A 23534-nucleotide genomic window follows, 5' to 3' on the forward strand; every position below is an offset into this window, starting at 1 on the left:
GGACTTTAATTACAATCAGAGCTGTGCTTCCCGGGTGCCAAGTGCCAGTCCAAGAGCTTTATATATATTGACTCATAGAAGTTGTGTATCTAGGAACTTACAAAAATAGAACCTTAATTATAATTACAGCTGCCATTTCCCCAGCACTTCCAGAGTGCTGCATTTTATTTGCATGAGATCATCAGGTCCTTAGAATAACTCTGTGAGGAAGGGATTGTGATCCATTAATTCATTTAAGCAGTATCTTCTGGGTCCCTGCTGTATGCCGAGCATTGGGAATTTAGCAGTGAGTAACATAAAATCCTTGTTCTCCTGGAGCTTACACGGGGCCGAGGCGGGGGGTGGTGGGGTGCAGTGGGCAGGGCCACTGGTAGAGACAGATAGTAATCAAGCTGGAGGGAATGCTGGGTGGTGGTAGATGCCGTGGAGAAGAATAAAGCAGAGAAGGGAGAACACTTCTGGAAGGCGGTTGCCATTTTAAATAGTATAGCCCTCCCTGAGGAGGTGACAGAGACCAGAGAGAGCGAGGGGGCTGTGCACTTGGGTGGGAGGAGGCAGGAGCCTGCCACCTGTCAGGGCAGAGCTGGAAGGATGAGGGCAGAGGGGAGCAGAGGGCCAGCTCCTTACAGCTCTGTTGAAACCTTGGCTCTCGCTCTGAGAAGGGATGTGCTAATTCATAGACATTTGGCACCAAAGCTCCTTTGAAAATAGAAGCCTAATTATAATGATAGCTGCCATTTATTGAGCATTTACTGTGTGCCAAGCCCCGTTCTAAGGCGCTTTACGTGTGTTAACTCATAGAAGCTTGGCAACTAAGAACCTTCAAGAATAGAACCTGAATGACCATAATGGCCATCATTAAATCAGCACTCACGGTGGACCAGGCCCTGTAAGCGCTTTGTATGGACAATCGCATCGGATCCTTATGAGGTAGGGGCTGTTATTTATTCATTCATTCATTCAACAATGACGTATTGAATACCTGCCAGACGCAGGCACTATTCTGGGAGCTGAGAGTAGAGCAGTAAACATGATGAACAAGAATCCCTGCCTTTGTGGAGGTTCTATTATAGAGAAGACAGAGACTTAGATATTTAAGTAAAATATATAAAAAATATAGAATGTTAGAAGGTAGTAAGTGCTGTGGAGAGAAACAGAGTGGGTGGGGAGGCTTGTGTGTGTGTGTGCGGCAGTTCCAAAGAGGGTGGTCGTGGAGGCTTCAGGGAAAGGGGGACTTCAGGCAGAGATGGGGAGTAGGGAAGAGTGGGGCCCCTGCACTGTCTACAGGAGCAGTGAGTGCAAAGGCTCTGAAGTGGGGCCCTACTTGGGATGTTGGCGGAAGAACACTTAGGGCATGAGACCCGTTGCTGAGGAAGGCAGGGGAAGACTAGGGGAAGGACAAGGTCAGGGAGAGGCAGAGGGCCGGGCCCTGTCGGCTCTTCTACCAGTTTGGGCTCTGCGTCCCATGTCTGAGTCCTCGTCGTAGCCCTTAGAGGCACAGGGGCTATTATCGTGACCATTTCACAGCTGCTCCAGCTAGGGCACAGGGAACTTGACTTAGCTGCTACAGGTCGGTCACACGGCTAATAAGCAGAACGCAGCTGTGATTCCAGACGACTGGATGCGGTGCGTACCTTCTTAACCATGAAGCCACATACCAGAAATGGCAGCCTGGCTCTCCACAGCCACCGTCTGACTGGCCAGGAGCGTGTTTGGTCTCCATAGAGTTGCTGGGGTCTTCTAATCATGTGGGTTACCAACATTTAAAACTGGGCAGATTTCACCTCAAAAGGGAGGTTTTTTGGCTTCCCTTGAAAATCGTGAGATCTCGATCGCTGAGCCCACAGTCCCAAGGAGCAGTAGCTTTCTGGAGCTGAGGAAGGCTTACCTCCTGCTAATGGGCGTTCCCTCCCACGTGCCCATTCCTCAGCATGTGGCATCTGGACCCCTCACACCTTGCCTGCTTCACTGCTTATGGTACCCTGCTTGGCCACAAAGAGCGTTTGCATCCTGATGCCTGTTACAGGATCTCATACCAAAGCATCTGTCAAAGCCCACACTTTTCATCCTAGAAGTTCAGAATCTGGGAACCTGACATTTATCCACTCTTTGAATTGAGACTTTCATAACCATCACAGCTTAACATCAATGAATCTCCGAATCAAGGCAGAAACTCACAGCTCGTTAAAACACCACGGATGGATTTTAGTTCCTGGAGCAGCATGCTTAAGCCCTCTTCTGCCCTGAGACAGGGCTTTGTTTGTTTGTTTGTTTTTTAAACCAGACTTTATTTTTTTAATGCAGTTTTAGGTTCATAGCAAAATTGAGGGAAAGATAGAGACATTTCCTATGTACTTCCTCGCCCCCACACACGCATACCTTCCCCTGGCATCCACGTTCCCCACCACAGTGGTCCGTTTGTTACAACTGATGAGCCTATATTGACACAGCATAATCACTCAATGTGCATAGTTTACACTGGGAGTCACTCTTGGTGTTTGTTGCACCTTCTGTGGGTTTGGACAAAGCGTAATGACCTGAGTTCATCATTATAATATCATAGACTGTTTTCACTATCCTAAAATTCCTCTTGTGTTCATCCCCCGACACAATCCTTGGAAACCAATGATTTTTTTTTTTTTTTAACTTTCTCCATAGTATTGCCTTTTCCAGATTGTCATATAGTTGGAATCATAAGACAGGGCTTTCTAAGCATAGATGTAGAGAATTATCTGTTCATTAGGAAAAATTCCTAAGGATATGAGAGGACTAGGAATCAAGAGACACAGTCTGCTGCCAGGGTCGGCGGGGCAGGGGGGTCATTCAGTTCCCCAGGGCCTGGTTGAGCTATGGAAACCAAGCTAGGAATTCCAAAGAGAGGATTGAACACAGGGGATTGGGTGTGCAGCTGGTTGAAGGCTGAAAGCACAAATGTGGACAGTTGAGGCCCCCAAGATATTCGTGTCTGCACAAAGCTCCCACCTCTAGGACTGGGCACAGAAAGAGAAGGGACATTACCAGAACCCAACAGGAGTTTGGAGGGACAGGCCATGTGCGGCTGTACCTACACCACAAGAGAGGCACAGTACCTTGTGCTGAGGGTGTAGAAATGCACTGGAGCCTGAGCCGCTGCTGTTAGAGGGGTTCCAGCAGCCCAAAGTGAGGGGAGTTCCTTCCCCCTCTTTCTGTCTACCTTCTGCCCAGACCTCTCTTGGGCAGAACTTGAGGAAGCCAGCTCTGGAGGGAATCTGGGAAATACAGTTGCAGAAAGCCCAGCATTACAGAGCATCATCGGGAGGGCTGCAGGCCGAGAGACTCTAGTGGGAACAGTCGAGCATTTTTTTTGAGCCTCTGCAGTGAACATTGTCCTAGGTACTGGGGAAGTGAGGAAGACACACCGCCTGCCCTCAGGAGTTTGGATTCCAGAGTATGGACACAGATAATGACACGCACAAGCGGGATAGTCCCAGGTGTTGAAGGGTGCTAGGAAGAAATAAAGCCAGGGTGAGGTTCAATGGTGCTACTTTGGCCAGGCAGGTCAAGGAGGACCTGTCTGAGGAAGTGGCATGTGTAGAGTCCTGAATGATGTAGAGACAGCCTTGTAAAGTTCTGGGTTAGAGCACTCCGGGCAGAGGGAACAGCAAGTGCAAAGGCCCTGAGGCAGAAGCCAGCCTGGCATGTGTGGCTGGAGTGTAGTAAAGGTAGAGCAGAGAGGGGGTTGAGACTGCTTAGCGGGTGGGGGCCCCATCATTGTTGGATTTTCTGGGCCTGGGTAAGGTGTCTCTGGATGTTATTTATGGAATCTCTTCGGAGGATTTTAAATGAGGAGCGATACGAATTGACTTATACAGGGGGTGGTCTGTAGTCCACTGGAGGGGGCAGCAGTGGTGGCAGGTGCAGGGGGAGCAGGTAGGAGAGCAGCTGCGGGAAAGGCCGGTCAGACTCGGGAATCTAGTAGTATACAGTTGACCAATCTGACGGTAGTGGTGTAGGTGGGGGCCGTAGGAGTCACGCTGGCCTGTTTTAAGGTTTGGAGACTCCTATTTGTCACCATCCAAGTGATTGTCTCATGGTTGGGGGGGCGTCTGGGGTTTGAGCTGAAGATAAAGATTTGGAAGTCACCAGTGATGCTATTTAAAGTCGTGGGAATCTATGACATCTGGAGAGTGGAGAGAACAGGAAGAACACAGGCAGGGCGGCTGTCTGTCTCAGGGGAGCATGTGTGATTAGAGCCTTAGGTTTGGACATCTGGTTTGGAAACTTCTGGGCTGTCACCAGGTGCAGAGGAAATATTTGGCTTTGGTGAAGCTGACATTTTTGGGAAAAGTGATGGCCAACTGACTCCAACCCAGTTTCCCCACAAGTCACCCCAGCAAAGAGATCCAGGCTAGCTAGCCCTGCACGAATCTTGTACAAACACACACACACACACACACACACACACACACACACAGAGCCCCCTACTAGAGGTAGTATTTCCCAGGGTGGGAATCCCGGTTTCCAGGCTCAGAGTAGATTGTATGTCTTATCACTTAGACAAGAGGTCAGCAAGCTTCTATTATAAAGGGCCAGATGGCCCTTTACTATTTTAGGCTTTGTGGGCCATACGGCCTCTGTTGCCACGACTCAGATCTGCTGTTCTATGCTGCAAACAGCCTGTAAGTTACGCTGCCTGTGACGGAGACCAAAAATAATGGTGACTTAAACAAGATAGAGGTTTATTTCTCTCTCCCATGGTAGTATGGAAGTGGATCTTCTAGCGCTAGGATGAGGACTCCGTTCTGTGGAGTCAACAAGCGATGCAGGCTTCTGCTGTCTTGTTGCTCTACCATGGTCCTAGGTGGTTGGGTGCCGTGTCCACACTCCGGGCGGAAAGGTACAGGAAAGGCGTGTCCCTCTCTGAAGCTTGAGCACTCTACCCAGGAAAGAACCTGGGTCACAGGGCCACACCCAGCTGCAAGGGACTTTGGGAAATTGTGTTTGTAGCTACCACGTACGTAGCTAAAAATTGGGGGACAGCTATCAGTCTCTACCGTGTCCCCGCTGTGGGTTTTAAAAACATCCATCAGTTCGAATAGGATCTATAATTATTGCATGCAGGGCACCGGCCATTGACTCTAAGGGCAGGGCAGGTCACCCAAAGTCCTGACCACATTCAGCAGTGCCCTGGAGGGACACTCCACGGGGTTAGGCCTTTCAAGAGCTGAAAATAGGATCTTAATGGGAACTCTCCCAATGTTGGCCAAATACAACAGGAAACAGAAGGTATCTCTGTTTGATTCCAAACCAGATTCCCTGCAGGGCCAGGCCAGCTCTGACCTGAGCTCCCCCCTCCCTGTGCCCTTATATTTTCTGGGAATATCTGCTCAAAGGCCAGAGTTCCTTGTTTAGATATTTCAATACAGACCTTTTCTGTTTTTAGATACTATTTGTTATTTTATTCATGTCATCTCACCTACACCCAGAAAAAAATACTCTAAGACCAGAATGGTACATAAAATTACTTAAGTGGGCAATAAATTTTCGGGGTGTGTGTGTGTGTGTGTGTGCGCACCCGAATCCACCCAATACCATGGCCCCTCTGTGAGTGGAAAAGATTGATGGGGGGTGGAGTGGGAGGAGATAAGAACTTGATTGCAACCCCTACATGACTCAGAATACAGCTCCCAACTTGGCTGCCCCATCCCCAAAGGCCCACGTTGCTGCACATCTGGGATCCTTCCAGTGACATTACAGTCCCACAACACCTCGCCTTCCCCTCCCCCATTCAGGCACAAATCTGGGGGAACTTGTTCCTACGGCCCATGGCATCCATCTGGGAAGAATTAAAGGTGATTACACAATCTGTAGCTAGTTGTGATTTCAAACTATTTAATTGGGAATGAGGGAGATACAACACTTTTCCCTTTTGCTTGCTTTTTTTTTTTCAAACAAAAGATTTCACTATTGTCTAATTTCACTGTATCCCTGAAGGCCTTTGTGTCCTCCAAAGACTGAAGCTCTAGATGAGAATCTTCTGGGTCCTATTTATCAGAAGTCCTTTGCCTGTCCTGGGAGGGAAGCAAATCCTTCCAAGGCCCCCATCCTATACCAGAGGTGGGTTCCAGCAGCCACAGAACCCCCGCTGCCCTAGGGAGGGCTTAACCTTCACTCAGAGCTCCCCCCGGGCATGCCGGATGTAGTGTTGATGCAGCCCAGCCTCCTGGGCAAAGTCCTGACCACACTCAGTGCAGGCGAAGGGGCCAGGAGGGGTGCGGGTCTCATGCGCCTGGCGGTGCCGCCTCAGAGAAGCAGCCTGCCCAAAGGTCTTGCCACAGTCAGGACAGGGGAAGGTAGGCGGGGCAGCGGCGGGTGCAACTGGCACGGAGGGCCTGGTGGCTGGACCGTGGCCACGCTGATGGGCGATCAGGGCCTTGGAGGAGGGGAAGGAGCGGGCACAGGTGAAGCAGATGAAGAGAGCCCCCTGCAGCTTCTGGGCCACGAAGTCCGCTGGGTGCTCCCGCTTCATGTGACGCTCCTGGAACTTGGAATCGGCGAAGGTGATGAGGCAGCGGGTGCACTGCGGGGCCCCCAGGTGGCCTGAGGGACGTGGGGAGAGGTCGGGGGAAGCCAGCAAGAGTCACCAGGACCTCTCCCAAGCCCCAGAGTCATGCCAACAATTCACATTCAGTGCTTACCACGTGCCAGGCTCTATGCCAGGGCTGGACAGTGGTCCAGACAAACTATTACTGGGCCTGTTTTATGGATGAGCAGACTGAGGCTCAAAAAGGTGAGGCAACCTGCCTACAGTCATGAGGCTAGGTATGAAATGAACCCATGGAGTCAGAACTGGAACCCCGGGGGTCTGCCCTTCCAACAGAGCCGTGAGCACAGCCCCTGGAGCGAAACTGCCTGGAATCGAATCCCGGATCTACCTCTTCCTAGACAAATACAATAGTTTCCTCATCCGGAAAATGGGGTAATGACCCTATCAGAATCTACCTCACTGGGTGGTCGGGAGGAGTAAATGAATTACTTTATATAAAGTGCTTAGAACAGTGCTACACAGTGGTTTGCAGTTACTGGTGCTGAGAAAGGGAAGAGCAGCCGGGGCCTTCGTACCTCCCTCCCAGAGAAGATTTAAGATTGCCAACCTATCTTTTGCCTCTGCTTACTGGCAACATCCAACCCACCGCAAAACCCTTCCTTGAACCCTTCCCCAAATCACCTACCACAAAGCCCCAATCCTAGGATAAGTCCTAACTCTTACTGAGAAGCCTTCACAGTGCCCCAGGGTGCGTGTGCTTCCTTAGCGCTATTAGCAATAAACCAACTTGTTCAACTGTAGGCGTGTTCCTGGTGGTCTTTGGCTGGAGGGCCTTGACAGGGTGGCGGGCTCATTGTTACAGATAATCTCTTTGCCTCAATTCCCTCACCCGAAAGTAATACTTAACCAAGTTCAAAGGGTCTGTCCGGAGGACTGAGATTATGACGGTTTAACTCATAGAACACGCCTAGCATGTAATAAGCATTCAGCAGAAGCTGTTGCCACCATTCTGTCGAACTGGCTACCTTGGTTAACATCAAACCTTCCCTTTCTCTGCCGCTAATCCCCATAACAACAGCCGAGTCACCGGAGTAGCCGCAGCCTCTTGTGACAGACTGGGAAACCCAGGCCCAAGTCACACTGAAAGTCTGGGGGCCAGTTGGGACTGGAACCTTGGGCTTCCTCTCAGTCTCTGCCCTTTCTCAGTCACATCTCCCACCCCAAGCCCCTCTGGATGCTACTCTGTCCCTCTGAACTGTGGCCCCTTGAAGCTAACGTGGACAGATCAGAGTGGGTACATCTGAGCAGAATAAGAGTAAGGGTGGAGTGTGGCGGTTCCCGGTAGGGCAGCTCAGAAACCATTTGTTACAGCCCCTCCCCAGCAGGCAAGTCCTTGTAACGCCTTGGACATTGAGATGCTACGCAAATCCTTTTAGGAGCCTCAGCCCCTGCACCCCACCCTCCTCTGGCCAGCAGCACTCACACACGTCGCCTCCTGGACTGCGGGGACTCCTCTCCTTGGACGAATCCTGCTGCTCCATGGTCTCTTCAGGATGCGGGTCCTCCATAGTGGCTGGGATCCCTCTGGTCAAGAGTAGCACGCATGACAACAGTAAATCAAGTGAAGTCGCTCATCTGTCTACAGCGTTAAAGGGCCGCTAATCCTATGACCTCTGACGGGCTCTCTTGCCCCCGTAAGACACCATCTTCTTGAACTGTAACCTAATGGAGCTCTGCCCTAGAGAAGTTTCAACCCTCCCAAAAGATTCGACTCCCTAGGTTTGTGACACCCCTTAGAGCCTTCTCACCTGTGTGCGACCTATGACCTACATCAAACTAATTCCCTGAACTCAGGGCACGGAACCCTGGATCTTTGACACCAGCCTCGCCCCCGTCTCCCACGTGTCTTGAGGCAGGTAGTGGCATCCAGGCTTTAGCTCGCCTCTTCCCCGGAGGCATCTTTCTCTGACATCCTGTAACTCTCCTTCCACCCTGAGCCCCCGCCGCCCACGCGCGCCTTCAACCGCGGCGTCCCGCTGCCCCCGAGCACTGCCCTCGGGTCCCTCCTCCCGAGGCGGGTAGCCCCGGCCTCTGCTTTTCTCCAGGCAGCAGAGGGCTGCCTTTCGTTGCGCCGGTCCGTCGCTCGTCACAGCGCCGCCACCCGGAGGGAAGCGGGGTAGGGCCCACCGAGGCTCAAGGTCCCAGTGGCTTCCATGCCCTTTCGCCTGAGGAGCCTCTCCAAGCCGAGATGCCGGATGCCATCCGGCAGTGATGCAGTCGCGCCAACCGGGTCCTCAGAGTAACGGGAGGGGTCCTTCTCTGCACTGGAGTGCGTTATGATGACGTGACATGACACCCTTGCCGTACAGACCTCAGCTTCTGGCGCACGTGTGGCTAGGTGCTCATGGAGCGCAGGCGCTCTGGTTCCCTCATTGTTCCGAGCCCCGCGGGCTGCAGGAGCTGAGGAGCGGGCGTACGTCTGTTGCTTTGCGCAGGCGCCGCGAAAGGCCGTATCCCCGAGGTCGCGCTTCCAAGACACACCCCCTCCTTAAAGGACTGACGTCAGGTAAGAGCCCCTGGAACGTGTCTGGACGTTCCCAAATCCGGGCTCTCTCACCTCTTCGGCCTCCGTCCGCCGGACCCTAGGGGCGGGGCTTCTCAGCGGCTGATCAGCCGCCGCCAGCTGTGCTCTCGGGTGTGCCGGCTTTTTGCCCGGTTAGTGATTTGGAAGGGAGGAGCGGGGGATAAAAACATCTTTGTGTCTGAGGGAGAAGGGGCTGGAGGCCGGATCTTTGAAACAGAAAGATAAAATGTATCCAGAAAAAGGGCGGACAAGACGCCCGGATCTCTGGGGAATAGATAGGGGCCTGGGCGCCGGATTTCTCCCTGGGAGTGACACCCAAGAATGGAAGGGGACAGGGTGAAGGACTGAAGTCTGACACCAGAGTGGGATGACTGGGAAAGGAAAAAGCTGGGTACTCCCTGACCCGTGTCCGCCCCACCCTTTTGCTTTCCAGTTATGCCACCGCCGCGGGGCGACGTGACCGCCTTGTTCCTGGGGCCTCCGGGCTCTGGAAAGTCCGCTCTGATTGCAGCGCTGTGCGACAGAAATGTGGAGACGATAGAGATCCCCGAGGGACGGCCGTACTCAGGGATCCCCAGCCTGCGAGCGGCGGGCCCCGGCCTCTTCCTGGGCGAGCTGAGCTGCCCACCCGCAGCGCCGGGGCCCTGGGCGGCGGAGGCCAATGTGCTGGTACTGGTCCTGCCCGACCCCGAGGGGAATGGGGAGCCCTTGGCCCCAGCGCTGGGAGAGGCGGCGCGGGCCGCCCTGGCCCGTGGGACCCCGCTGTTGGCTGTGCGGAACCTCCGTCCTGGGGATTCACAAAATGAAGACCAGGCCCGGGATCAGACAGCGGCCCTGCTGAACAGCGCGGGGCTGGGGACCGCGGCTCTCTTCGTGCTGCCGGCGGACTGCGGCAGCCGAGATGACTGTAAGGAATTGGAGCGCCTGCGGGTGGCGCTGCAGAGCCAGGCGGAGGTGTTGCAGAGGTAAGCGAGGAGTTTCCTGGTGGGTTGGAGACCGGGTCCTTTTAGACCCAGAAGACGTTCTTTGAGATCCGCGACATCCCACCCCCAGCGAGTTTGGGGCAGGCCTTGATCGGATAGCTGCGGGAGGGCCAGTTCTCTCGTCCAGGTTCCGCCCCTCATTGCAGGTTTTGCGGTCACCGAGGCTCTACCCCAAGCCAGTGCTGAGTGCTGGACCCTTTCCTGTCTTCTAGGCCCCGCCCCATCCAAGGGTCAGCTAGAGGTTCAGACCTGTTCTCCAGGTTCAGCCTCCTGTGAGCGTTCTGAGGTCACAAGCCCTGCCCCAGTGAGAATTTTCGGAGAGGAACTAACACCCAAATAGCAACGCCCCCCCCCCCAACCCCCGCCCCGGGCAAAAGTTTGAAGGAGGGCTCATTCAGCACACAAGCTTGCGATCCCCGCGAACATTTTACCCAAGGGTTCACTCTTTCCAGCACTCCTCACCCTCCACACCATCAGCTTGGTCGTCAAGCTATATCAGTCCACACCTTCAGTGAGCTTTGTTATTTCTGGGTTAGCTCTCCCACTTCCTTTCAATAACCCCATCTTGTTTCTGTGCCCACTTGCTGCCTACCTCCTGATTTTTTTCCCCCAACCCCTGGCCACCACCTATTTCATAGTCAAACTGAGGCTCGGTGCTCTTTTTTTTTTTTTTTTTTTTTTTTAACCTTAGCCACATCTCGTTGATGAGCACTAGTAGGTGAGGCTTTCCCCGTCATTGGCTGTTACTCCCCTCCCTACACCTAGTCTCAGCAAAGAGTGCCCTGGTGACCTTGCTCCTGTCGACAAGTGCTCCGCTTTCCTTTAGTCCACAATACAGTTGCAGGTCTTGTCTTGGCCCGAGCTCGACCTTCTGTGAGTTTTGCTTGGCCTTTCTTAATCCTGCAGATCCCTTGGAAAAGGCCCCCTTACCCCGCCCCCAGCCTCAAGACTGAAATCCAGGGGATGATTTAGCAGGTTCCCCTTCTTAGGCTCTTTTGGAAACCTGATCTCAACCAACCCGCCCCATCCCTGCTTTAAGCCCTGGTTTCTTTGTGCTGTACCATCAGTCTGGCCCCTCCCTTTCCTGCTCCCTCTTCTTTCAGAGATTATTCGGGGAAAACTCCACCCCTCCTCATCGTAGCCTAGTCCTGTCCCCAGAACTCAGCTCTCTTGCGTTTAGATCCTCTTCTGCCCTTTATCCTCTGTCTTCCTGTCCCCTCAGGCTCCTGCCACCGGCTCAGGATGGCTTCGAGGTCCTGGGTGCAGCAGAGCTGGAGGCTGTGCGGGAGGCCTTTGAGACCGGTGGCCTGGAGGCGGCACTGTCGTGGGTTCGCGCTGGCCTAGAGCGGCTGGGCAGCGCGCGGCTGGACCTGGCCGTGGCCGGCACGGCTAATGTGAGCCTTGTGCTGAACACGCTCCTCGGGTTGGATCCCGGCGATCCAGATGCGGAGCCTGTTTTCATGCCCGCGGGGCCCACACCCTACCCGGCCCCGGAGCGTCCCAATGTGGTGCTCTGGAATGTGCCTCTGGGCTCCGCGGGCATTGCTGCCGCCCCCCATCCCACCCACTACGACGCCCTCATCCTCGTCACCCCGGGAGCGCCCACTGAGAAGGACTGGGCTCAGGTTCGGCCCTTGGTGCTGCCCGATGCACCGCTGGTCTGCGTGCGAACAGACGGCGAGGGCGAGGATCCAGAGTATCCCGAGGAAGAGGGAAAGGCAGAGAAGCCCAGCAGCGAGAGCTTAGAGAACGCTGGCGGAGGGGAGTTGAAGAATGCACGCGGTGAGGGAAGGGAGAAACGTGGCGCTGGATTGCAGAAAGGTAGCGGGGAAGGTTCAGAGAAAGCAGGCAGCGGGGAAGGTTCAGAGAAAGCAGGCAGCGAGAGTTTGCCACGTGTTGGCGGCGGCGCGAAGAAATCGGGCAGTGGGGACTCAGAGCGTGCGGCCGCACTGAGTCCCGAGGATGAGACGTGGGAGGTGCTGGAGGAGGCACCGCCACCTGTGTTCCCCCTGCGGCCCGGCGGACTCCCCGGGCTCTGCGAGTGGCTGCGGCGCGCGCTGCCGCCCGCCCAGGCGGGGGCGCTGCTGCTGGCGCTGCCGCCCGCGTCTCCCCACGGGGCCCGGATGAAGGCCGCGGCGCTGCGGGCCGGGGCGTGGCGTCCGGCCCTGCTGGCTAGCCTGGCGGCGGCGGCGGCGCCCATACCGGGGCTAGGCTGGGCGTGCGACGTGGCGCTTCTGCGGGGTCAGCTCGCGGAGTGGCGGCGGGCGCTGGGGCTCGAACCCGCAGCGCTGGCTCGACGCGAGCGCGCGCTAGGCCTGGCCCCTGGGGAGCTGGCGGAGCTGACGCGTTTCCCGGGCCCGGTGACGCGCGCCGAAGTGGAGGCGAGGCTGGGCGCGTGGGCCGGCGAGGGCACCGCCGGGGGCGCGGCGCTGGGCGCGCTCTCCTTCCTGTGGCCCGCGGGCGGGGCGGCGGCCACCGGCGGCCTGGGTTACCGCGCGGCGCACGGCGTCCTGCTGCAGGCCCTCAACGAGATGCAGGCCGATGCCGAGGCGGTGCTGGCACCCCATGTGCCCGCGCAGTGAGGGGTGGGATGAGGGCCGGGGCTTCCGGGCTCCCAGCGTCCCAGCTGCTTGGCCCCGCCAGGAGCTGAGGACTCCCAAGTCCCGGTTAGAGGGAGGGGGGTTAGGGGGGTACAGGCTCTGGCCTGGGATGTCTCGGTCACTGGGGTAAGGGAGCTGGAGGTCACCGCTCAGAGTCCCGGATGCTTGAAGGGGATGGGGGCTCTGACTACTGATTGGGATGTGTGGCTTGTAGCCACCCGAATTCCTGGGTCCTGAAGGGGAATAGAGTCTGGGGGACAGAGCCCTTGGTTTCCCTGGAGACCACAGGGCATGACCCCAGACTGTGGCCTGAAGGAAACTGAGGGGTCGGCCTCCTAGAAGGGGTTATATCGTGGTCTTCAAGGGAAAGGAAACCGGGTCTGTTGGTCATCTAGCCCCCAGGGGAGAGAAGAGGTGAAAGCCTGGTCTCTACGCCAATAGAGATTCCAGTATGGAGGATGGGGTCCGGGTACCCCCGGGAGCTGGAATCTTTGGATCCTCTAGGCTTCCTGGAGGAAATGGGTCTGCATCCAGCCTCCCAGCTCCTCAAGAGGCAGTGGTGTGGAATCTTCATTGGGGGTCTCACACTCCTGGCTCCCAAGAGGGCGGTAGACCTTGGTTTCTAATTCCTTGGTGGTGGGAGGTCTCCATCTACAGAGGGGAACAGGGCCGGGGCGGGGGAGGGGGGTGTGTGTGCGAAAGAGCCGGAGAACAGCTCTTGGGGAATAGATATCTAATATTTGTTGTTCTAGGGGCCTGGCGACCCAGATTCCTTTCCCAGCTGTTGTGGGGAGGATGGTCCCACAAAAATGAAGAGGGGGAGGCAGAAGGTCCGGGCATGGTGGGGCCTGCGGGTAGCCAGAGACCGGGAATGAGGCCTTCTGGGTGTGGAAGGGCAGAGACCTCAGAGGTCTCTCCCACAAATCCCTTAGGGATTTGGATCCCAGCAGTTGCCTTTCTCTGTGTGAGTTTGACTGGGAAAGGGAAATGACTGCCCCCATTTTATAGGTGTAGAGTGATTCAGGGGGTCTTTGGGGAGTCTCTAACTTTGTCCCTCTCTCCTCTAGCGGTTTCTATCTCTTTTTGGTCTTGATTTCTTCTGTCACCAAACCTAACTCTTTCTGGCCTTGGTATTTTGTACTCCTGCCTTTTTGGGCTAAAGCAGCCATAGTGCTGCACTAACCCAGACACTTCTGTGTTGGCTACCTCAGGTGTCCACAAGAGGTTCTGCCTTCTGGAGTACACAGAGTGCCACAGAGAACAAGAGGCCCACAGAACAGCTAGGTCGTGTTCCAGACCGCGGGAGTGCGCCGTGAGTGAAGCAAAGGCAGAAACCACAGTGCCTGGCTATGTTCTAGACTGCCAACCATGGGTAGAAAAGATGCCACAGGTCACAATTCTTCAGTGTCAAAAAGCAGAAGGGGGGGACCTGAGAGTCCTTTCGATAGAATCTCTTTTATGAGAATGGGGGAGAACAGAGCCCAGGGAGAGCAACTCTAGGCCCAACAGCACACAGGAAGGTCCCATGTGGTCTGGCCCCTGCCTATTCGAACTCCCTGCCCCTCCCCCGTCTCCCAACCAGCGTGATCTTCCTTGCAGTGCCTGGGTGGGCCACATTGGGTCCTACCCCAGGACCTTTGCATTTGCTGTTCTTTCTGCCTAGAATGCTCTGCCCCCAGATCTTCCCATGACTGGTTCTTCTTTGTCTAGCGAGTCTCAGCTCAGATGTCCCCTCAGAGAGGCCTTCCCTGACCACTGTAACTGAAGTAGCCCACACTCCCCCATTACTCATCTCGGCCAGTTGATATTTCCCTTGTAGCAATTATTACTGTAACAAAATTACCTTATTTATTTATTTATTTATTTATTTACCTATTTAATGGCTATTATCCTCTTGCCTGTCCTGTTCTCTTCTGTAACCCCAGCACCTAGAAGAGTGCTTGACACACAGCAGGTGCTTGTAAATATTTATTTTAATTCATTAATCCATGGCAGACCTGGGTGTAGATTGTCAGCCTCTTGCCACAGGACAGGGACAATGCACCGGGTGGGGAGAAAGAGAAAGAAGCATCTGATGGGAGAGAAAGCTCCTGTCTGAGATCAGGGGACCTGGAATGCAGGCCCGGCTTTGCCACTGTCGCTCTGGGTGACTTGGACCGGTGCTTTATTTTCCCATCTGTGAAATGAAAGGGCCTGATGAGAACCATAAATGCTTCCAAGATCTTATCTCCTTTGACAGCGGGAGACAAGGGTGACCACTCCGAGGGGTAGACACTTGGGAGATGGTATCCCCATGTCCAGCTTGAACCCCTCCCGGTGACACGGTTTATCCCATCAACGTTGAGATGGCCGTGGGGCGCCTGGCTGGCTCAGTCAGTTGAGCGTCCGACTCTTGATTTCGGCTCAGGTCATGATCTCATGGTTCGTGAGTTCAGCCCCCGCATCAGGCTCTGCACTGATAGCGGGAGACCGTGTGGGATTCTCTCTCTCTGCCCCTCTCCTGCTCGCGCTGTCTGTCTCAAAAAGAAACATTAAAAAAAAAAAAAAGTTGACATGGCCTGGCCGAGATGAGATACTGAATGGCTTCCGGTCTGTAATCTCCGATACCACACTGTCTCTCAGTCTCACGTGCCAGCCGTGGGAACGCAGGAGAGGAAAGCAGTGCTGTCCAATAGACACAGTGTGAGCCACATCGATCATTTGAAATTGTCTGGCAGCCACATTAGAAAGGTAAAAGGAGGGATGCCTGAGTGGCTTAGTCGGTTAAGTATCTGACTTCAGCTCAGGTCATGATCTCCCAGTTTGTGAGTTCAAGCCCCCCATGGGGCTCTGTGCTGACAGCTCAGAGCCTGGAGCCTGCTTCGGATTCTGGGTCTCTCTCTCTCTCTCTCTCTCTCTCTCTCTCTCTCTCTCAAAAATAAATGTTAAAAAAATTTAAAAAAAAGTAAAAAGACAGGGTCAAACTACTGAGAATATGTTTTACTTAACCCAGTATATCCAAAATATGATTTCAACATGTAGTCCATATAGAAAAGAAAGACACATTTTACATCCTTTTATTCTGCCTTTGAAATCTGCTATTTTACACTTCCAGCACATCTCGTTCAGAAACTTTCATCAGAAATAGTTCTGTTTAGCTTTCCTAAAACGTGTTGTTGGAGAAATGGATCCATGTCCCCAAGTTGTCCCACTGATATTGAACGGTCTTCCAGCAACGGAGACGTGTATCAATTTTTAATGAAAAGTAAATGAAATCTAAAACTCCCTTTCTCAGTGCCACGAACCCCGTTTCCAGTGTTCAGTAGCCACATGACCTGGAACACTTGCATTATCCCAGGAAATCCCATTAGCATAGCTCCAGGGTCAGACAGCCCTGCTGACATTGGGGTGACCTTGGGCAAGTCCCTGAGCAAGTGGCATCTACCTCACGGGGTAACTAAGAATAGTGTGTGTACAGATGTGCAGCCCTCTGGAGAAGCCTGGCCCACTGGGAGCTCAAATGTGAGTCTGGTCCATGCCTCCAGCCCCAGGCTGAGCCGACTCTAGTCTAGGCGCCTGTCTCACACCCAGAATGCCTTTGCTCACAGAGTGCCCTCTTTCTGCCACTCTCACCTGTCTGACACCTCTGCCCTGTGCCTCGCTACTCCAAACTCCCTCTGCCCCCATGCCAATGGGGATCGTGCCAGAGATCCTATCTGAGGAAGCGAGACCCGATTCCGTTTGCCTGTGTCTCTGTCGGGGAGTGCTGATTGTGTCTGTATCATCGTGTATCGCCACGGGTTGGGCGTCGTGACTAATCTGGAGGGTGGTTGTCTTTTAAATTATGACTTTGGGTGGGAGGCCTAAGGTGGCCAGTGAGGCATGTGTCCCGGGTAGCATCCAAGCAGAAAAGACTAAGACTCCCTTGAGAACTGATTGCTGGCTCCCCGTGGGGCGTGTCTACATCCTACTTCTGGCTGGAAGACCCTCGAAGGCAAGAATTCAAGGAAATGTATGCTGAGTCTTGGCGTTGCCGTTGCCAGAAGCAGAATAGGCACAAAACAAAAAACTCGAAGAGACAATCTCATCACCTTAGCTGAGTTTCAGATATTTCTGGGTTATGATGAAGACACTTGTATCCATTGGGGTGGGGAACCGTGGAGGGCTAATCAAGGGTGTGGTTGGCCTGTGGTGCTTTCTTGCAGGAGTGAATAAAGACGAGTAGAAATCCCACTGTGTTGTCTCTCCTTTGAGGGTTTGAAGGGGTAGGAAGATGCTTGGGATTTTGCTTGGGTCTGAGGAAGGGGCTGGAGATAGCACTGGGTCTGAGGGAGAAGGGGACCAAGGGTGGGGACTCCTGGGCCCTGGGAGAGGAGGGATGGTGAAGGTCTGTATGGGAAAGAACCCCTTGAGCTGGAACCCAAAGACTCCTGTGCCTGAGTTTTGCCACCCTGGGAGTGGGGAGAGGAGAATGGAGGTGGAAAAATGACATTTAGACCTTAGGAGCTTGTGACGGTAAAGCATCCTAGCTCTGGAAGCAGCTTGGCCCATTAATGCCTCCAATTTGTTCAGCTTCTCTGTAGCTGTGTCCTTGCAGAGTCCGTTCTCCTGACTCAAAACCTGGCCGTGTGATTTGCCTGACCACAGGAACAACAGCGAACACGATAAAGTAGAGGCTTAGGGCTCACAGGGGTTCCTCTCTCCCTTCCACCACTGGGACACCAAGTCCAGGCTAACCTGCTGGGTGAGTAGAGGCCAGGTGACCCAGTCAGCCTTGACACCCCCACCGCCAGCCAGCCAACCCTCCGAAACCGAGCTGCCAAGCCGACAAGAGCCGCACCCAGCAGAAGAACCACCCAGCTGATCCCAGACCAAATTGCGGAATCATGAGCTAAATAAAAGACGATTGATTGTTCAAAGCAACAAAGTTTTGGAGTGGTTCGATGTATAAAGATACAGCCAAAGATGACCGATGCGGGCCTGTTCCCTCTGTGCTGTGGTCCCTTCTCCCCCTCAACACGACCCGATGATCAGATCTTAAGCTCTGCCACTTTGTAGTTGCGTGTAACATCCCACGTCTGAGCCTCAGATTCTTCTGAAAACAGGGCCGAGAATAACAGTCCCTATATCACAGGGAGTCTTTATGAAGAGAAAATGAGAAACACCTGCTAGGGGGCCGTGGCAGCTTCCTGCCTTTTACAAAATATGGCCACACTGGGGAGCGACTTCCTAGCCCCCCATGGGGTTTGGGGGCCGTGTGATTAGCTCCATCCCATGAGTTGTGTCAAGTCATTTCTGGGTCACGGCATTTAATCACCCGTGTGAGACTTTTCCGGTGCACAGAAATCAGCAACGCTGGAGCTGGAGGCTGCTCTATGATTACCACGAGCAGAACACCCCGTGGACAGTGCTAGACACGGAGGGTCAGGGGGAAGCGACTATTTGTGAGTGGGGACTTGTTCGACAAATCCTACTCTTCTCCCTCCCACCGGAAGGGTAGTACACCTCCTTGCCTGGTTGATGTTGGCTTTGACCACAGGATTGCCTTCAATCAGTGGAACGTTAGCACACCTGACCTCAGCAGGGGCTCTTAATGCACTTGGTTACTGTGCTCCTGTGCCTGCTGTCAGAGCGTTAGCCAGGGAGCCACCGATCCCAGAATTTGAATCCTCCCCAACTGGAGCCAAACCAGCTAATACAAGGCCAGAAGCAGAGCTACCCCAGCCACCCACAAACCCTCAGCAAAAAGCATGCTTGTTGTTTATGGCTCGGTTTGAGGATGGTTTGTTACACAGCGTTACTCCAGCATTAGTCGACTAATACAACTTGGTTGCTTTAAACCACTGAAATTAGGGACTTGCGTGTTACTGCAGCATACTGATTGATGACAATGCTTTAGCACCTTCCAGATAATGGGCACTCATTAAGAAGCAGCTGTTCGGATGATTATTATTTATAGATGTATTGTTTCCAGAACCGACATTGTCATAAAGGTGCCAGGCACTGCACTAAGTGCCTTTTTTGCTTTCCTTTCATTTGATGCAACAACCCAATGAGGTTATTGCTATTAATACCCACGTTTTGCAGATGTGAAAACAGGCAAAAAGAGGGAGAGGGTTAATCAGGAGAGGTGATCATGGACTCGGGTCTGACCCTCCCTAGAGGTTTGCCCCAAAACAAATGGCCACACAACCCGTGCCTCAGTTTGTTCATCTGTAAAATGGGGATAGTAATATCAAGTTCACACAGTCGTTGGGGTTATGAAATGAGGTACAGCACGGAGAACACTGCACAGGGGCCCAGCGGGGAGGAATCCTGTAACAAATGGTGGGATCTTCTCTCCCTTCCTTGCAAAGAGAGGGTTCGCAAGGGTTAGGACCCTTGCTTTCTGCACCCTCGCTTCCTGAGATGCATCACATCACAAGAACTCGGGCTTGCTTTGTTAACCTGTTTAATTTATAGGCACATGGACAGGTGTAGACTGAGGACAAAGGGAGACTTCAAGCCACATGATCCTCAGCGCTTTACTCCGCCCTGCTAGGGGCCTGGCGGGCTGGAAGGCAGTCTGCTCGGCGGAGGAAGTACAGATAAGAGGCTGAAGGCACCTGCGCCCCGGCCTTGGCGAAGCAGGCACTCTCCGTAGCGCAGCCCCGAGTGGCAAATTTGGGGGTGATGAGACCTGGGAAGGGGGTTTCAAAATGGAGTCGGCCCCTAACTCCTCCTTCCTCATGACCCCGTCCCCCCTCCCCCACCCCTGTCCTCACCCAGTAACCTGGAGCCACCATCTCCCCTAGAGCCTGGAAGCATGGGCCTCCAGTTCTGGGGCCCCTGCCCCCTCTAGAGATCCGGGTTCCCCTCACCGGCCTGCACGTTGCCAGCGAAGTAGACGCAGTGGGTTTCCTGGCCAACGCAGCGGGCTGCCTGGGTCCCGGGGCATGTCTCCTGAAAGGGCGCGATGCAGGCCGGGCACTGGAGGCCGTTCTCGGTACGATTGTTCTGGGGAGCTGGGGATGAGTGGCGCGTGAGAAGCAGGGGGACGATTCAACCCTTCCCTCACCTCACAACACCCCTGGGGAACACGGGTTGCCAACGGATGACGGACCCTGCATTTGGCCGTAAGGAAATGGGGTCGCAGCAAGCAAGTTGCCCCGATGCGGGGCAGAGCACACTCCGCGGGCTCTTGGGGCGAGCTGGAAGCGACTCCCGATGCGGGGCTGGCACTTACGGGGCACCGAGCCCTGGTTGCAGCCGTCGCTCTGGCAGCAGCGCGTGTTGGACACCATGTAGTCCTTGGGGCCCATCGTGGTGGACACGAATCCCGAGTAGCAGTCGCTGTACTTCATGCAGGCCTTGTAGGTGTTCACCGCGTGGCGGCCCTCTGAAGGACGCGGGGCAGGAAGGGAGGGCTCCGGCAGCGCCCGCTGACCCCACTCTGCCGTGGACCCCGGCCTCGGGGTCTCTCCCAACCCCCGCCACCTTTAGCTACCCGGGATCCGGTCCGGAGTCGTTTATTAGGTGACGCCCTCCCCCGCCCCCCGCCCCCCGCCGCCCCATTATCCTAGCCCCCAGCCTGGATGGTCTCTTTCAGCTCCCCACTGCCAAGCCTGACTTGGGCCCTTCCGCCCAGCCCCGCGGCTCTGCCATCCTCCAAGGGTCCCTGCCCCAAAGCGTCTTTGGCTACCCCCATGCTTGTGTGAAACGGTCTCTTCCAGTCCTCTTCACCTTCGCCCTCCCTCCCACCTTCCAGATCCCTTCCAACAAACCCTGGGAGGCCGCCCCAACCCCTACCCTGCAACACCCATAGCCTCTAAAGTGGTCTCTTGCCTCCCTCCCTGGCTACCCCCAGCCTTGCCTGCAGTGGTCTCTTCCAGTCTTCGTGGCCTTCCCCCTCCCCACCGTGTGGTGGTCTCTTCCATTCCAATCCAAGGATTTTCCTCTTCACCCCCGAAGGGCTTTTCCCACCTTCGTCTCCCTCCAACCTCAGGGTCTGATCTCCCTCGTGTATGCCTGGGGTGGTCTCTTCAAGCCCTTCGGGTCCTTTGGCCCACCCGCCAACGCCACCACCCTCTGTCTCACCCTCCTTACACGCACACCCCCACCGGTCCGGGTGGCTTCTTCCTACCCTCCTGGCGGCCTTCATCTCCTGGCCCAGCCCCATCCTCTCTCCTCAGCTTTGAATCAACACTCCATCGCTCCCCTTCTCCCCAACCTTCCTCAGGTCTGGGACGGTCGCTTCCATTAAAGTCATGCCTTCTCCCATGTCACCCATCGGCCTCCGGCTCTCTACCTCTACCTTTCTTCCTGATGATTTGCTCCATACTTCAGGGTTATCTTTCCTCTCCTGCCTGGCACGGTCCCTTTTATGTCTCTTCCTCTACCTTGGTGTCATAGCACCTCCTCCCGTCAGGAATGGTCCCTTTCCCGGGTGCCTGGGTGGCTCAGTCGGTTAAGCTTCCCACTTCGGCTCAGGTCATGATCTCACGGTTGGTGAGTTCGAGCCCCTGTCGGGCTCTGTGCTGACAGCTCAGAGCCTGGAGCCTGCTTCGGATTCTGTGTCTCCCTCTCTCTCTGTCCCTCCCCTGCTCGTGCTCTGTCTCTTTCTCTCTCAAAGGTAGATAGACATTAAAAGAAGAAGAAGGAAGAGGAGGAGGAGGAGGAGGAAAGAAAGAAAAAAAAAGGAATGGTCCCTTCCAGCCCGCACCACCCCAACCATCCCCTGGTATTTTGGACGGTTCCTCCCTCTCACCCAAAGCGGTCAACCTGATCACATTCTTCCAGACCCACCCCAGCCTCTTCTCTTCGATTCCTCCTCCCCTTCCATTTTACCTCCTGCCTATTAGATACTTACCCCTCACCAGTTCTGTTCCCCTGTGTCCTTTCCTTTCCTCACCCCCTCCTGCCTAAGAAAGTCTCTATATCTGCCCCCCACCCACCATCTAATATTTTGGGGAGTCCCATTTTCAGAAATCCCTGACAACAATGGCTCCCATCATCCCATTGACTTCGCTTTTTTCCACCCACCACCTCAAGACAGTCTTTCCCTCTTCCCTGACCTCCCACCACCAGAACCGTGACCGTGACAGTCCCTCCCTGATGTGGCGTTATCTTCTACCCTTGAAGGCACCACCCCCTCCCCAGGGTGGGACGCCAGGCTGTCATACTTGTGCAGGACTCCCCCACGACGACCACGCATGCGTCCTTGCCGGCCTCGCAAGTCTTCATTTTTCCGCTGCACGTGGGCCCGGAGCCCCTGCACACTTCACAGCTCAGTGGGCACCCTGCGGTGTAGAGAGCCAGGCTGTAGTCATGAGGGGTGTGGTCAGCGGAGCACGGGTTTGACTTCAGAGTCCAGAGGGAGATGGAGGCACAGGGGACCGGGTTTGGAGTCCTGAGGGAGGAGGGACAGGTGTCTCTCTAATTGCTCATGGGTGGGGCACTGACCGCTGTCCAGGGAAATGTCCACTGCTCTGGCTGGGACGCGGTGGTGATGCCAGCAAAGCTGCTTCCACGGGCGGGAAGCGACTCCACCAGGGAGCCTGTTTACCTAATTATAAGGCTGGGGACTTGGGATGCTAGGGACTCCTGAGAAAGCTCGGGGACAGGGAGGGATCCTGGCGAAGGTTTCCATGGGCTTTGGGAAGCTTCAGGTCCAGCTGTTTCTTGGACGCAAGACCAGATGTAGGTCTTGGAGGTGGCAGGAGCTCAGGCAGGGGAACCCGAGGCTGGGGTCTTCATGCCAGATCAAGAAGGGAGAGTCAGGACCAGGAGGGCTGAGGGCATGGACTCCTTGGTCCTAAAAGAAGACACAACTCGGGGCCCAGACACCTACCTGGGTCCTGGGAAAGGTGGGGCTAGATTCATATGTCTTATTTTGAGACCCTGCCTGGGGGGGGGGAGGGGATAGAGGATTCGGAGCCCCCCCAAGCTCCCCCAGGGAGTCGACCACATGAGCTTCTCCTTTGGGGCCCCAGGCTTTCTCTTCCTTTAGCCTCTGCCTTCACCATGAATCTGCATTCCCAGGACACCTCCACTTTCCCCCTCAAGGACCGTGCTGAGTGCTCTCTCTCATGGGCCTCATGGTCCACACCCCTTCTCACTTACCCAGACCTAGGAGGGTGCAGAGCAGAGTGAAGGCCAGCAAGAAGGTCCCCGGTTTCATGGAAGCCCTCATGATGAGTGAACCTGCAGTCCTGGGTCCTCAGCCCTTATAGGGAACTGAGGAGGGGCGGGTCTGATCCACCTTCACCCTGGGGTGAGAAATAGCTGAGGTAAGATCTCAGGGCGGGCCTTTGTGGCTCTGGGTTGGGGATATGGAACCAGAATTCAAAAGGGACATGGGCATTTCATGCTCAGCCCCCTGCTCCACAGGGACCCCAGGAGTCTGGGCTTCTAGCCCCCTCTTCCATCAGGACCCAGAAGGTCACTTTCCTGTTTTCTCACATTCTCATGGCCCTTCTCCCCACCCCCCACCCCCTGCCTTTTTTTTTTTTTTTTTTTTTTTCTGGCCTGAAGCCCAAGGTCAGAGTTGGGTCACTTGATTTCCTGTAGGTGTAGAGTGGCTGCTAGGAGGACTGAGATCCCCTCTCTTCTCTCTCTTTCCAAGGAGTTACCCAGCGTGGGTGAGGCCCTACCTGGGAGCGCCCAGCATGTCCCGGCTCGTTCTGCGGGGGCCTGGGCGCCCTGTTTCTCTTCCTTCTTCGTGTGCTTGGCTCATATTCCCTGTCTTGTGTTTGGGCTGTCCCCAGCTCTGATCCTGCCTGGGGCTGCACCCCTAGGTCTCATAGGGACCAAACAGAGGGATGCCTGTCAACGGTCAGGGGCGGGTGTGGTAGGAGACAGATGCCCACAGGCCACATATTGGA

The 23534-nt window shown here is 54.9% G+C and overlaps 3 protein-coding genes and 1 long non-coding RNA gene across 7 annotated transcripts; 2 read left to right on the top strand and 2 right to left on the bottom strand.

Annotated features, from left to right (window-relative positions):
• The first annotated feature begins 365 nt into the window (after window positions 1–365).
• LOC122493949 lies at window positions 366–7326 on the top strand. The gene is made up of 2 exons (XR_006300070.1): window positions 366–930; window positions 1931–7326. It is a non-coding gene; the product is annotated as an uncharacterized LOC122493949 (long non-coding RNA).
• ZNF576 (zinc finger protein 576) lies at window positions 5852–9012 on the bottom strand. 3 transcript variants are annotated; one of them, XM_043598713.1, is made up of 3 exons: window positions 8898–9012; window positions 8010–8110; window positions 5852–6579 (listed from the first exon to the last, which is right to left on the bottom strand). In XM_043598713.1, the coding sequence occupies exons 2-3, from the start codon at window positions 8092–8094 to the stop codon at window positions 6152–6154; spliced, it is 513 nt and encodes a 170-aa protein (XP_043454648.1). In that variant the 5' UTR covers window positions 8095–8110; window positions 8898–9012; the 3' UTR covers window positions 5852–6151. The 3 variants fall into 3 exon arrangements, with proteins under 3 accessions (XP_043454648.1, XP_043454649.1, XP_043454647.1); XM_043598714.1 differs by lacking the exon at window positions 8898–9012 and adding an exon at window positions 8580–8852; XM_043598712.1 differs by lacking the exon at window positions 8898–9012 and adding an exon at window positions 8335–8776.
• Window positions 8990–16905, top strand: IRGQ (immunity related GTPase Q). Of its 2 annotated transcripts, none has more exons than XM_043598705.1 (3): window positions 8990–9092; window positions 9544–10075; window positions 11316–16905. In XM_043598705.1, exons 2-3 carry the CDS (start codon window positions 9546–9548, stop codon window positions 12673–12675), a joined length of 1890 nt encoding a protein of 629 aa, XP_043454640.1. In that variant the 5' UTR covers window positions 8990–9092; window positions 9544–9545; the 3' UTR covers window positions 12676–16905. The 2 variants fall into 2 exon arrangements, with proteins under 2 accessions (XP_043454640.1, XP_043454641.1); XM_043598706.1 differs by lacking the exon at window positions 8990–9092 and adding an exon at window positions 9129–9241.
• A 2201-nt stretch (window positions 16906–19106) lies between these two features.
• Window positions 19107–23080, bottom strand: LOC122493947 (phospholipase A2 inhibitor and LY6/PLAUR domain containing). The gene is made up of 5 exons (XM_043598711.1): window positions 22774–23080; window positions 21834–21950; window positions 19898–20050; window positions 19533–19676; window positions 19107–19351 (listed from the first exon to the last, which is right to left on the bottom strand). Exons 1-5 carry the CDS (start codon window positions 22841–22843, stop codon window positions 19197–19199), a joined length of 639 nt encoding a protein of 212 aa, XP_043454646.1. The 5' UTR covers window positions 22844–23080; the 3' UTR covers window positions 19107–19196.
• Window positions 23081–23534: the final 454 nt, after the last annotated feature.

The sequence above is a fragment of the Prionailurus bengalensis genome, chromosome E2 (genome assembly GCF_016509475.1).
Source record: "Prionailurus bengalensis isolate Pbe53 chromosome E2, Fcat_Pben_1.1_paternal_pri, whole genome shotgun sequence".
NCBI classification, from domain to species: domain Eukaryota; kingdom Metazoa; phylum Chordata; class Mammalia; order Carnivora; family Felidae; genus Prionailurus; species Prionailurus bengalensis.

Coding starts and splice junctions, on each gene's coding strand:
- ZNF576 (XM_043598713.1), bottom strand. CDS start 8,094: ATGGAGGACCCGCATCCTGAAGAGACCATGGAGCAGCAGGATTCGTCC. Junction 6,580..8,009: donor CAGTCCAGGAGGCGACGTGT/GTGAGTGCTGCT, acceptor CACGTCCCTCAG/GCCACCTGGGGGCCCCGCAG.
- IRGQ (XM_043598705.1), top strand. CDS start 9,546: ATGCCACCGCCGCGGGGCGACGTGACCGCCTTGTTCCTGGGGCCTCCG. Junction 10,076..11,315: donor CAGGCGGAGGTGTTGCAGAG/GTAAGCGAGGAG, acceptor CTGTCCCCTCAG/GCTCCTGCCACCGGCTCAGG.
- LOC122493947 (XM_043598711.1), bottom strand. CDS start 22,843: ATGAGGGCTTCCATGAAACCGGGGACCTTCTTGCTGGCCTTCACTCTG. Junction 20,051..21,833: donor CGTGGGGGAGTCCTGCACAA/GTATGACAGCCT, acceptor CGCGTCCTTCAG/AGGGCCGCCACGCGGTGAAC. Junction 19,677..19,897: donor CAACCAGGGCTCGGTGCCCC/GTAAGTGCCAGC, acceptor ACTCATCCCCAG/CTCCCCAGAACAATCGTACC.